Below are 14,376 nucleotides of genomic sequence, written 5' to 3' on the forward strand. Positions count from 1 at the left end.
GATGTGGAAAACAAAAGGCACTGCAGTTTATATGGACCTCAATCTGTTGTCCATTCAGCAGGGTTGCATAACACACCTTAAACAGAATGACATTGCTAAAGCAGAGGAGGACGAGCTTTTGGTGCATAATAAAACCTGATCTATCGTTGCAGTGTAGTCAGTTCGACCTGCACGCAAGCACACACACTCACACAATCCATGACTGTGTGATGCATGTACATCTATGGTGCTGAAAACAAACAGAATGAAACATCAGATACACAAACAGCACAAAACGCAATTTCCTTGTACTATAGGAATAAAAACATTAAAGCCTATTCTTTGAAACTGCACAAATACCGCTGTCTCGCAAATAAATAAACACACATGAGCATGTGCGCACAGTGAAGCTTCAAACAGACCCTGATCTCTCAGACATTATAAAAGTGGAGGAAGTGACTTTGTCACTCTTCAAGTGTGACTTTGAGAGGAGAGATATCTGAAGATCAATATTCTTTCTCACTCGAGGACCTTGGAATTACGAATCCAGAACTTCTTGTTATAAATTATAAAACTTATCACACGTCTGACTGATTTTTGTGCTGTGCCCTCAAAGATATTTGTATATTTTATAAAGTGTATGTAAGATGTCTTTTGTGGGGGTGTATGCAAGATTCGACTCTGGTTCTGTCACCTCTTTTTTGTGTGCAGTGAAAAAGCCTCATTACAGTAAACATAATGTGAGGACCAGAATCTTTGTGTAACGGATAAACTGAACATATTACAACATCTATCGCATGTTGTTTACATGGGTAGATCAGCTACAGGAGATGAAAGCATGAATTAAACATATTATGGAATTTTATTTGATACTTTCTGTGGTTTTTACGTCACAAGGGTGCTTTTAGTCATTTTGTGCTGCATATTTTGTTATATGTATAAACATATACAAGAATATTTTAAATTGTCTGTAAATCTGTGAATGAAAAAATGTACAATTGTTTACAAGTGTAAAATTTTACACACATAAAAATTTTATCCAAACAATAGACATCCCTTGTACTTTAACCGGCAGATCAAAGTTTTGATTTGCAGGGAACACAAACTGAGCATTGTGTCTTTTTTGGATTAAAGCGTCTTCTAAAGAGAAACTACAGTTTTTGTAAACCCTAGAAATAAACTTTCTGTTTATATATATATAATTGTGTGACTAAGCAGTTGCATGGAAAACGGAGATGGAGAACAAGATAAAAGGCGATGTGGGGTTATACAAATATAATGTAAATGACCTTAAGCACCCAGTCTAGCCAAACAGCCCTTGGCCCTGCTCCTAATACAGAATAGCAAATGAGGCAGAACGCAATACCAACCCTCTTCCCTTCCCTCATATATATGGCAAATCATAGAGAGAATTCAGCATGTCTCTCTCTCTTTCTCTCTCTCTCTCTCTTTCTCTCTCTCTCTGATTTAATGAACCTCTCCACCCCTCAGTCCTCAAAGCCAGAGAAACTCCAAACTCCACTGCCTCCCCTCCCCTTCCTGTACTCTGTGTACATTTAACAACCTATTCTTTATAGAGGGAGTCTGGCTGGCCAGTCTCCATGGCAACACCATCGCTAGGCAACGGCCACTGCTCTTCCTGCTTTGTTGCGGAGGAGACAGGAGTGTGACTGTGGCAGGTAGCGAATGAGGCCTAGCGGAGCGTAGACAGCAGACAGGTAAGCTCACAGAGAGAGAGAAAGAAATTTCAGCAACATCTGTTTGATGCTATGGAAGGTAAATCCTGCCAAAATTAAAAGAATAAGTTAAATGATGAAAATGTAAACAAGACGATCAATTTCATTATGCACAACTCCACGCACAATATGTGCCAAAATGAAAAATGAAATGAGATGATTTTATTTTCATTTTCACACTGACAATGAGTTGTCCCTGTCAAATTGAAAAAGAAAATGCATTTGGTGATTTTACATTTAATTTTCACTAAAATCTCGATGCAAGACTGTCAATATGAAAATGAACAGGCAAATGTAAAAAAGAAATTGCAAAAACATTTTATAAAGTTTTTTGTTAATGCTCACGCAATACTGAAATTAAAATGCAAAGTTTGATTTTCTCTTTTATTTCATTTTCGTTTTCTATTTCAAAGTCAATTACATGTTAATCAGCGGGTGTAAATCAGCATCTGCATTACTGGGAACGCCCACAAAAACGTCATATCTGTTTATGCCGTGGGGAAAACAAAAAATTCAAATGAACTTGTGGTGTAGACCTTGCTTGGCGCTTGGTCTTAGCTCTTTGTTATGATTACGCCTGACTTGTGCCTGGTGCAATACTGAAAAGTTTCTGCATCTAAGCGCGCCCTGAACCACGCCGGAGCCCGATTGTCCCCGCTTGGCCCGCCGGCCTACGCTCACGCTGTACATTACCAAAGCAATCAGCACAATGGAATCCATCATAATGTTCGGTTTGAGGTTTATTAGGTGTGTTTAACTTCATGAGCTCACTGCCGGAAGAATCCACTCATAATAGTTATAAGTTATGAGAGTAAATGGCTCAGTATGTTTTTTAATCAGCTGATCATCCGTTAGTTTTGGGCCCGGTGACACGACTGCACACAATAGTGCTGTGTGTATTAGATATTTTTGCTATGACAGCTGAACTTCAATGAGGCGTATCATTTCAAACAGGCATTCAGAACATAATATGTAACAATTGGCTTTATCATAATGAAATATGAGGGGCTGATTTAAAAGCATACTGAGCCGTTTACTTTCCTATCTCTTTCGTATGACTATGATATCATAAGCAGATTCTGAAGTTAAACACACCTAAAACAGATTCTATTGTGCTGAGAAAGATCTCTTTGTTTACGTTTAATTAAAAGTAGTTATACTGTAATGATGAAAGTGTGCTCGGGTGCAGTTGGTAATGTAAAGTGTGAGTGGAGGCCAGCGGAGGAGTGAGGACATTTGTGGTCCAGCATGGTTCAGGGCATGCTATTAAATGCACTCTCCAATGCTTTAGTTTGTTTGTCATAATTTAATTTTATCTTTCATTTTGACACATATTGTTCGTGCAGTTATGAACAATGAAACTGTTAATCTGGTTTACATTTTCATCTTTAATTTATTTATTTAAATTTGGCAGGATTTACCTTCCATATGATGCTGATGTGCTCTATCGTTAATGTTTTTGGTGATGCTTTATATTAATATTTTTGTCAGTTGTTTTCTAAAACTACCGGAGAATACATTATAATATTTTCTGGGCTATATTGTAAATAATGAAGGTATGAATTAAAAGTTGATGTGCTTTATTACAATTCTAAAATGATAAAAATATAGATGGATATTGGAATGTAATATAACCGAGGTTACCTGTGACAGATAGCATCTTCTGCATTTTTTTATTTATTTATTTTCAGAACATTTTTGATAAACATGATGTATAAATACATTTATGTAAATATAAAAGCATTTACTGGACAATTCTAACCCTGACGTACATGCACATGCATGACAGCAAATCAACTGCTCAAATTAAGCACTTATTTAGCTATTTAAAGGGATAGTTCACCAGAAAATAAAAATTCTGTCATCATTTACTACAGACATTTCTTTGTTCTGCTGAACATATTCTTCCAAATATCTTTCGTTGTGTTAAGCAAAACAATATAATTTCTACAGGATTGGAACAATCTGAGTGTGAGTAAATGATCACAGAATTTAAATTTTTGGGGGAACTTTCCCTTTAAAGCATGCAATTTTATTCAGATACTGCTCGCACCACACATGCTGATATTAGATTAGTTTAAAAATATGTAAATTTCCTTTACATTGTTTTAAGGATGGTCTTATTTTTCCATAATACCATGCACAGAATTGTATTATTTTCTGTTTGTACTCAATACACTTTATCTTCCATTTTTGTGGCAACATTGTCAAAAGCGCTTTAAAACAATCTTCCATTCACAATGCCTTATAATAACCAAGAGCATGTTTTTTTGCCACCAGTTTTCAGCATGTGACTGTTCAGCTGTTCTGGATAAGTTCACCCTCCTCCTGTCCCAGGTGTGCTGATATGCCATTATTATTTGTGCAGTGATTCAGCCTCACAATCACGATTTCTCTCATACAAACAGCACGAGGGAATTCAGCTGGAGTCATTCTCGCCTTTTTCGAACCATTTGCTTACCGGTCATAATCATGGTAATTGTTCATAAAAAGAGTGTGTGATTACTGACGTGCTTGTGTGCATGTTACGTGCGGAGAGGAGAAAGAGAGGTGAGAGGCAAAAAAAACTGACTTTGAAGTTTAAGAATAAATATAAATACCTGTCTGTCTGCTGAGCCTGTAAGTCTGAATCTCAATGTTCATTGTATGGATAGAATTGGGTGCCCAGTATGTGTGTGTGTGTGTCTGCATGTGGGGGAGGATTTTAACTCCCCAAATCTCAAAATCCAATTTTCAGGTGCACATCTAGAGGGTCGACCTCAAATGCAAACAGACCCCCCCACACACCTACATTGGCACCAGACAGCACCCTTCCCCCCCCGAACCTGCTGGACAGCCCCCAGTACCCCCCACACACACACACACAACCACTTACACATACACACGCACACTCGACCGGCTTCACCATCGCTATATGAGAAAGAATATGAGCAGGCATGAATTTTAATGCAGTAGCTCATCTCAGGCAGTCAGCCTCACTTCTGCAGTGGAAATAAATAAGGAGGGGGAAAATACTGAGAAGTGATAGATGAATCTTAAATCAAACAGAAAGAGATAGAGGACAGGGAGCAGATGGAAACAAGGGGAGGTGGAAAAACGAGAACAACAGAATAGAGAAGGCAGTGAGAAGTGATGATTTGGAGCGATTCATTATTTTAATAAACATGATAACGCAATTAAAATGCAATTAATTCTGCTTGCTTCCAGACTTATTGTGTACATAAATATTGAAATAAGGTAAATCAGAGCAATTTAAGGACTCTTAATTTTTATGCCATTTGCATCTGTTCAAGAATTCAGAATTCAAAGACGGATAAATGGAATGCCGCGTCTAAAAACGCCAGGATGTCACTCTGTATGTGACATGAACTGAGACCAAATACAATCAGGCATTTTGTGCGACCCTCCAACATAATGACTGCCTTGATTGAGCTAAGGCTAGTGATATACACATTTATTATTACTGTATTACTGTAAAATTACTGTAAGAACATTTCCAACAAAGGACTAAACCAAATTTAATGTTCATCTTGTTTGAACATCATAAGCGATAGTTCACCCACAAATGTAAATTATGTCATCATTTAGTCACCCTCTTGTCGTTTCAAACCTGTATGACTTCCTCTCTTATGCAGAAAATGAACAATGATATTTTGAGGAATGTTGGTAACCGAACATGGGGGGACCCAGTGACTTCCATTGTATGGACACAAAACCAATGCTAGTCAATGGGTTCTGCTGTTGTATGTTTCCAACATTCTTCAAGATATCTTCTTTTGTGTTCTGCAGAAGAAATAAAGTCATACAGGTTTGATATGACAAGCGGGTGAGAAAATGATGACAGAATTTTCATTTTTTTGGGTGAACTATCCCTTTTAGAATGATGTTTTCCTCACTGAAGTTTTGTTACAAATAAAATATTTCAGTATCCGTATTTTGTTCAATAATGAACTCTTATGGCAAGACGCGGAAATTGTAAAGTGTTACCAATTAATCAGGGAATTAATCTGATTAAATTTTTTATTGATTGACAGCCCTAGAAAAAAGGGATGAATACCCAGACTTCGAAGAAAAAAGGTAGGAGAGCGCAAATGAGAAAGGAGCAGAGCAGCGAGAATGGGAAAGGTGAAATCTCATCTCTTGCCAGAATGGTCTGTCATTTATCAAACTGATAGAACAGAGAGAAGTGAGGAAACAGGGACAACACACCAGTAAAACGAAATCAAGGCAGAGGATAGGAATTCGGATTTGGTCAATTTTCTATTCTCCAGCTTGAGTCGGGCGTCTCCGGTTATCGTGCCTACGTCTAGATCTTTCTCTTTTGGTCTAAATATTGCATGAATAATGCATGAGACTAGGTTTCATTAAAATCCCTCTTATTAATAATATTGCTTGTGGTGTAATGTGGGAATACGGGCTGAGTGTGAAATGAGGAAGCGGTAAGGAAGGGGGAAACATGTCATACAGAAAAACTCTTTTAAAATTGAATGCGTATGCCCTGATATTTGGCTCTTTTTTTTGGTCACCAGCTTTTGAAGCCATTGGCGGTAAGGGTAAATAGAAAGGTGGGCAGCACGATTCACCCAAGCCAGATAACGCTGGGAGGTAAATGGGCATGATTCCACAAGGACACTGCAATGAGGTCACTGTTACCTTGCCTCTTTCAGACAAATGCTGCTGGATGAATACCGCACAGCCATAAACAAGAGGTGTAAGATCTGATACTGTCTGGTTTTGTAACGTGAATGCAGCATGATACTGGTATGTGCGAGATAGCGAATACCCTTTTCCACCGATATGGTGCAGGAACAGGTACCGGGGCAGGAGACCTGTGGACCCTTCTTATAACCAGCATCTGTAAATTCATTTTAACATCTAGAATTGATTTACTTTCAGCTCTTTATGCCATCATGAGGTGATTTTGATCAACATAATATGCCAATCACAACCCAATTTACTCTTTTTATGTGTTTCTGAGTAAATCAAATGTGAAGAAATAAAATATGTGGGTGGGGTTAGTACTGACAAATTGGAACTTGACTTGATGGTGAAAAGTGGTCTTTAAATATGGTCAGAAGGTAGGGGCTGAAATATAAGAGGGCTTGATGATGTCAGCTGAAGAGGAAAGACGATTGAGAGGCGGAGCAAGATAATCTTTTCTTTCTTTGACAAACCTTTTTGCTTTTAAAAAGTGCATTGATGAATCAAGAAACAATAATAGCAGGTATTCAGAAGGTAAATGGCGCAATTGTGATTTCATGGTGACTTTGAATATATAAAAATGAAACTCATCAATTCACACATATGATATTTGTAAATAAAATCATTTTATTGAAGACAGATGGGGAAATTAAATCCAACAAATATAGAAACAAAATAAGACAAAAACAATGCGTCAACTGAACGTGCATCAATGCACGGCGTCGAATGCCTCCAGTGTAAACAGTTTGGTTGATTATGAAATTTATTGTAGAGATGCACCGATATATCGGCCAATAATCTGTATCGGACGATTGACAAAATCGGCTAAGCAGCTATTAAGAAACATCACCAGTTATATGTTCAATATTTAATTGAATAGATATTAAATGAATAAATAATATTCATGAAGTTAAAAAATATGAATTTAATCGTATCGGCACAACGGTAACAGTGGTGAAATGTAGTACGTTGCATCTCTACAACATTATTTTCTCCTCCCAACCCTAACATCCCAACCCTAACATTCTTCAAAACCATCAGCTTTAAAGGGCCAGTACATCAGATTTTTTCGACCCAGAATGACTTTTTCTTTTATTGAAACACAATTAAGGTGCCAAATTGGATACCAGGTCTGGCACCAGCACCATGTCGGTGGAAAAGGGCTTTTGTTAGAAGAGCGGTACACTACGGGCAGTGTTATGAGTGTGTAGTACGTGGCGGATGCTGGGCTCACGTTTGTGGTTGTTCTTGCGCTGGAAGGGCAGCGTGTGCCGTTCAGAGTCTTCCTCGCCCTCCTCGTCTGCCAGGTGTGTGTGAGTGTAGTGGTAACTCAATCCCGGGCGGTTCTTGTAGCGCTTTCCACAAACTAAACACAAACACACATACACACAAGAAAGCAAACGTAACTCTCACTGGACAATCAAATGTATCAATTGAGTTTGGTACATCACAAACAACTTTCTTTTGGCAGTGTTCTGTATAATAACTTATATTTTGTGATGATGATGAGTTTCTCTGTACATGCTACTTACTGTCACACACATATGGCTTGTCTCTATCCTCTAGAGATGCTGGGTCCTGTCTTTTCCTCATTCCCCCAACACCACATGCCTGAGTACATCACGACAACGCACATACACACATAAAGCAACACGTCAATTCGCAGTTGGCAATTAATCTATTGTACACAGGTGTGGACAAAGAAGCATCGCTATTTCTCCACCTCCCACCCCTACAGTACTTCTTTCTTCAAGCTTCAAGCAAATCCTCTTACACAGCATTAATTACACCTAGTATGCAATTATCACAGCATCTTTTCTGCACACTGCTGATAACTGTGTGGGGTGAGTGAGATCTTAGAAGTTGTGCGGCCCAATTAACAGCACAGAAGGTGAGAGATTCTGAGGACTGGAGTTATCAATGACATCTACAGGCAAAGATCTTTCTGCAAGACAACACTACAGTAACATGACTGGTTGTGTGTCATGCAGAATTGAACTGAGACTGCCTTATAAAGCACACATCAGTTTTCTGAATTTCAATTGAATTTCAATTGAAGGCGGCGATAAGGATGCAGAAGTGAAATTAGAATGTATTAATTAGAAATAAAATGGGAAGTAATAATTTAACATTTAAATTATAACATGCTTATAACATCCATGGCTTGGTCCACCTCTCCCCCTGCACTTTCAAAATACTATGATGGCTGACACAGGGTAAACATGTCGTCACGTTTTCCCTTCTTTGCTGAAGGAGATAACGTATTTATGAATCGCACTCTGTAGAGCTGTTTATCCTTTTCGGGCTACTGTAGAAACTACATGGTGAATTTCATGTAAGGGGATAGAAATGGCTCATTCTAAGGTCATAAAAACATAATGCTTCATTATGAAAGATCTTTGTAAACTTCTGAAGACAAACTATATTGTATTGAATTTCTGTCAAAAGATCCCCCCAAAATTACACATTGGACCTTAAATGACAATAAAATTATTTATCTTAGTTTATTGTGCATTACCTACTGTAATGTTAACAGTTACAACTTTTGATTAGAAAATATATTGGTAAATCCTGAAATGAACATGAACTGACATTGTTTATTGATAATTCATGTTAACAAATGTATTAAAAAATGTTAACAAATACAACCTTTTTGTAAAGTGGTCTCAATATATTTAACCTATAGCATTTCAGTACGTTCCAATTTCTGTCCTTCCAATTTGGGCCATAACCAATTAAATTCACATTCCAACTCATATGAAAGGGATTCATTTGTTAAATTTTAAATTCAGAAATTTGCCAAACCATGATTTCTGCTCAGATTTTTATGTAAATAAAACACATATTATGTCAAAATAAACTCGCGATTAATCGTTGAACAGCCCTAATTGGTATACTGTGACAATATAAAGTACATTTATTTTTCATATTCAGGTATTCCGTCATATCAGGGCTAAACTACAGCAAGTTGCTTGTAAAATGTCTTCAAAGAACCATGTCACTTCAAATTCATGTCTTTTATGCATGTGGGGCCATAATTAAAGATCAGCCACGTCATGTTTCCTCTGTATTATCACAGGTGATGTCTATAACGTGGAATTAAAGGAAGTTTTCCATTGGTGCGGGAAAGAAGCTGCTTTGAATATCAACACAAAGCCAGTGGAACGCAATGATGAAAGGTACGGAGAGATCAAACCTGAAGACATGCTAAACACTTGTGATAGATCAATGGTTGATGAGTTACAATGGCCTGCTTAGTTGAAACTCTAGCTTTGAGGAAACGAGAAAACGAGATGAAACAAAGAGCCCACAGGGATGGCTGCCAACCTACAGGTCTGTGACATAAAACCCAATGCTATAACAGGCATATGAAAACCTCAAATTTAGGTTGCGGGACTAAGCGCTCCCTAGAGTATTGTGGGTAATCAGCTTGGCAACAATTTTGTTTTACAGTAGTATGATTTAGGTAAGTTACCACTGGTCCAAGCTTAACACATGATAAGAGTTGTGTTAAGGGTGTTTTACCCGTCCTTTGGTGCGATTCTTCCTTTTGGGGACGTCTTCCTCCAACTCTTCCACATCCAATTCATGGGGAAAGTCTCCCACCAGCAGCTTCTGCGACCAAAAGGAAAAATCAGCACATGTGAGTCATCTATTGACAGAAAGAGTTTAAACCAGTGGTCCACAGCCGATGAGTCACGACAAACACGCCTGTACCTGTATATCTGTTCATGCCAGGACATGCGCTCGTCCTCAAAAAGGTTAACAAAAACAACAACATTAAATATCGATTCAATTTCATCTAAACATTTAAATCTCATTAATGTTTTTTACACATAAAGACTCTGCAATTCATGTATTGAGGAGCCAAAAATATTTGTTGTATATCACGGTAATAATTGTTGAGCCTGTGCAGTTCATAATAATAGCACAAAATTTCAGTATTGGATTCAATGGATCAGATATTGAATTTTTTGTTCACTTCTATATGATCATTTTAGTCATTGCTTGATCCCCAATGTAATCTCTGGGTTTAGATTACGCTACACTAATATGTCAAATTAGCTGTAGTAACAACAACTGGGACTGTAACAGACCCCTTGAAAAACAATACCATTGGCAAACATCATTACTATTAGTTGGCCATAAACATTAGCAAGTACAGTAATGACCATAAGCAGGAGAAACCAGATCTACCCAGCGGACACAGAATTACATTGCTCAGTAAACACAATGGAGATGCAGTGCATCATCACTATATGAGAAGGACCCTATTGACACCAGCACATACAAGTCGGTATTTTTTCATAATAAAAAGTAAACAGCAAAGACAAAAGCCATTGTCATAAGATACTCATGCAAAACAGGGCAATACATCAGACGGAATGGAGAATCTCAATTGAAAATCATTTTCGGTGACTGTAACCAAACTATTTGCATTTAAATTAATTTGCATTGTGTTCATCTATCATGTACGCTGAGAAAATCACTCTACACCTAATTTATAAAGAGGATGAACACAGTTCTCTCTCTTTTGTTGACGTTGGGCATAGGGCGTACTATTTGTTTTTTTCACAATTGGTGAAGTCTTATTAACTGTACGAGAAAGATTGTAAATCTTAAATGTGTATAGCTAAACATTTGCTCACGTTTTGTGAGTATTCCAGCAAGATTCCAATTCAAATCAAGCCATTTTGGTTTCAGGCAGCATTTAAAAGCACAAACCTAGTTGAAACATGTCATTAACTCACTCGTGCATCCTGTACACCAACTATGAAGCTGCAATTTGTACAATTTTCAGTCTTCATGCTGTTATTTCATGGCTAAACATAGCATATTCAAAATCCTGCCTCTCTCATGTTATGCCATTGCTCTGATTGGTTACGCCTTTACTCTGACACTAACAGCTGGAATTAAATTCAAGATATCACCAAGGGCTTAGCCTCCCACTGCCTTCTGCGCTTCACTGTGCACCAAATACTGGCCACTACCACTGCACAGCTCCCCCATATCTCCACACAAAGTGTCCACACTTGTCTACATCCACACAATTTTTTCAATCTTGGTCCCCTGTAAGTGAATTCTCAATCACTGTCAGAGCAATCAACGTACCAGCTACATACAAAAAGCCTAGAAACATACAATCTATACTTTGTAGGATTCCTACTCACATCTCATGGGATGCATAATATTGAAATAAAATATATTTTTATAACCATTTATTATTCAAGTGTAATTCATTACACCCATATAATTGTTTTGTTTTTAATTTTGTTTCCATCTAAACAAGCAAAATTCATCATCCATGCATAAATTCAAGTTCGTCAGACTAATATAACACAGCTCTCCCAAAATGAAGTTGAAGAATCTCATTGATTGTTTGTACAAGCAACCTTTATTTACGTTTTAAAGTGCTGCGATTTTGATTACAACAAATCAAACAGTGGCTTCATTTTTATGGAATATGTACACTTTTTAGACGGTCCCCTACTCGCCATTTTCCAAAATTCAATTTGCTGAATTTGCTTTTACCCTAAAGTGCATTCAAGGTATATATTTTATATGTGTTTGCTGGACTCAAACCCCTGATCTTTTCAATGCAATGTTCAATCAATGGAGGAATCCCATGGAATTATCACACAGGAAATCTGACAAGTGTTTTAGTTCCTGCGAGGGCCTGAGGTTGTGCAGGATCAGGGGTTTACCACTAAGAGACGGAGTGCTCTAAAGAGTGCACTTAATTAAAGTGCTAATTGGTTAACTGTCCACCCCTGAGATGGCTGTCATATTGTGTGCAAAACAGAGACTACGGCGTGACAGCTTAATCGTGGCAGCTTCATTAGTGTCCATATTCATTCATGTCAACACACAGTCAAACGTAAATACCTGTAAACCCAGAGATGTTAAAAATATGCAACCTCTCCCAGCTAAATCAATACAACAGCTCTGTCAAACGTGCTGACATACTCGGTAACATCAATACGCTCACGAGAGTACACGCGCGTTGTGGTTAACAAGGAAGTGTGCCAGTGGGGGCATGCCGGCCTTGCAGGAATTGTGTCACTGCCAAAAAGAGAAACAAATACGACGGAGGAATGAAAAGCGAAGAGAATTGGAAAGGAATAAAGAGTAATGGAGAGAAAGGCCGTGTTAGAAAGCCGGGACGGGACCGCTGAATGAAGTTGTGGAGAACCAAAAACAAACACTCAAAGCGAATGCAGAAGAGACGAGGGGGGAATTCACTAGAAATGAATTGTAACTGGAAACAGTGATGGTAATTTCCACACCCTCTCTGCTGGTTTGATCCACGATTCACTAAAGGAATTATGCAAATCAGGAAATGGTGCAAATTTAGCCTGAACCTGATTAGCACGTTTTGTAAATGCAATAAGTAAGCTTAAACACATTGTCCACCGAAATGTGTTTATTTTTTGTTAATTTACTCACCCTCAGGCCTAGTGATGCCATGTCTGTGGTTTTCCTGTAAAGTCCCGTTTTTTTGGAGGTTAAAGACGAAAAGATTCTGTTTATCAGCTGTCAATCTTAGGCTGTGTGTCTGCCAAAGCAATTTAAAGCGGCTGAAAATACTCTAGTTGCTATGATACACAATATCCGCAGAACTAATGTGTTATTATTATTTTGCAGATAGCTTGTTTCATCAACAAATAATAATATTGTGGTAGCCCAAGGATATCACCTCGTTCACAGACGGATTCAAAGATGGATACTTGTTTTTTAGTCGCTGTACACAGACATACTGTATGGTTGTACAGGTAGAATGTGCTGGTTGGTTGTTGTGGTATTTGTCCCGCCCCTTCTGCCTTTTGATGGGATGGCTGAGTAATAAGTGATATTGATGAGCAAGTGATATTGATTGATTGGTATCAAATGTCAGCTGCTAAAGTTATTTAAAAAGTAAAGCATTGGAAACAATAGAAAAAATGTGCTGCATGGATTCAAGAAAAAACTTTATATTTTATTTTTGTTATATAAGAAATCGTATTCAAGCAAACATCCTGTAAGCGTCAGAACTGAAAACGCCCATGTTACTGAAATTACAACTGTTATTGACACCAGCCCCAGCGAACGCCAGGTCCTGGAATGCACCTATCTATGACGACATTGACAGGTTGAACACCGCCTCTACAAAAGAATATCAACGACTACTTCTCTAGCCCCGCCCACTGGTTCGTGCATGACAGTACTAAAGTAACAAAAGTTGCTCGGAACCAGATAGAGCGAGCAAGCAATAAACATGCCGTTAAAGATCACAAAATATTGTTCAGTCAGTGCCCGGTTGTGGAAGAATACAGTCGCTGCATAACCTACGTTCGGTTTCCGACATTGTAATGTGTGGTTGAAGTTTATTTTAATGACATTCCAGCTCACGTGGGTAAAAAATTACTACGGAACTTTGAGAACAAGCCACAGGTCGATGCTGGATCGGCGGAGAGAATAAAATTAAAAAGCAGTGCTGTGCCGTCAATATTGGATACGATAGGAATCGCGCAGCAATCTTATGTGAGTACAGCTTTTTTGTACTATCCGTCACTATTGCTTTGTTGGAGAAAAAGAACGTTTTTATATATTTGCAGTAGGAAATTGAAAAAATCTCTTCATGGAACATGATCTTCACTAGATATCCTAATGATTTTGGCATCAAAGAAAAATCAATCATTTTGACTCATACAATGTATTGTTGGCTATTGCACATCTTTACACAGATCTGGCAACCCTGCTTCAGTAGAACAGTAAATAAGATTTTTAACCTTGTGGATTCATAACATGCCCCGGGTATCAGAGATTAAAAAAAGCAGATACAGGCAACATAACACAATCTTCCTTTTGTACTTGCAAACGTCATTAATGTGACAGGAAGATCGTGTTTTAGAAGCACCTTTGCTTGAGGCTTTGAATTACTGATAATAATGCTGTAAAGATTCTTACCTAATAAGATATC

General features: G+C 38.0%; 1 protein-coding gene across 1 annotated transcript in view; it reads right to left on the reverse strand.

The window, feature by feature from the left end:
- dpf1 (double PHD fingers 1) overlaps positions 1–14,376 on the reverse strand; it is a 45,089-nt gene that overhangs the window by 13,055 nt on the left and 17,658 nt on the right. The window contains exons 6-8 of the mRNA XM_056757767.1: positions 9,942–10,031; positions 7,949–8,027; positions 7,651–7,782 (exon numbers count right to left, since the gene is read on the reverse strand). Coding sequence (XP_056613745.1) covers positions 7,651–7,782; positions 7,949–8,027; positions 9,942–10,031 — 301 coding nt within the window. The remainder of the gene's footprint in view (positions 1–7,650; positions 7,783–7,948; positions 8,028–9,941; positions 10,032–14,376) is intronic.

Source organism: Triplophysa dalaica, chromosome 9 (genome assembly GCF_015846415.1).
Source record: "Triplophysa dalaica isolate WHDGS20190420 chromosome 9, ASM1584641v1, whole genome shotgun sequence".
Classification (NCBI taxonomy): domain Eukaryota; kingdom Metazoa; phylum Chordata; class Actinopteri; order Cypriniformes; family Nemacheilidae; genus Triplophysa; species Triplophysa dalaica.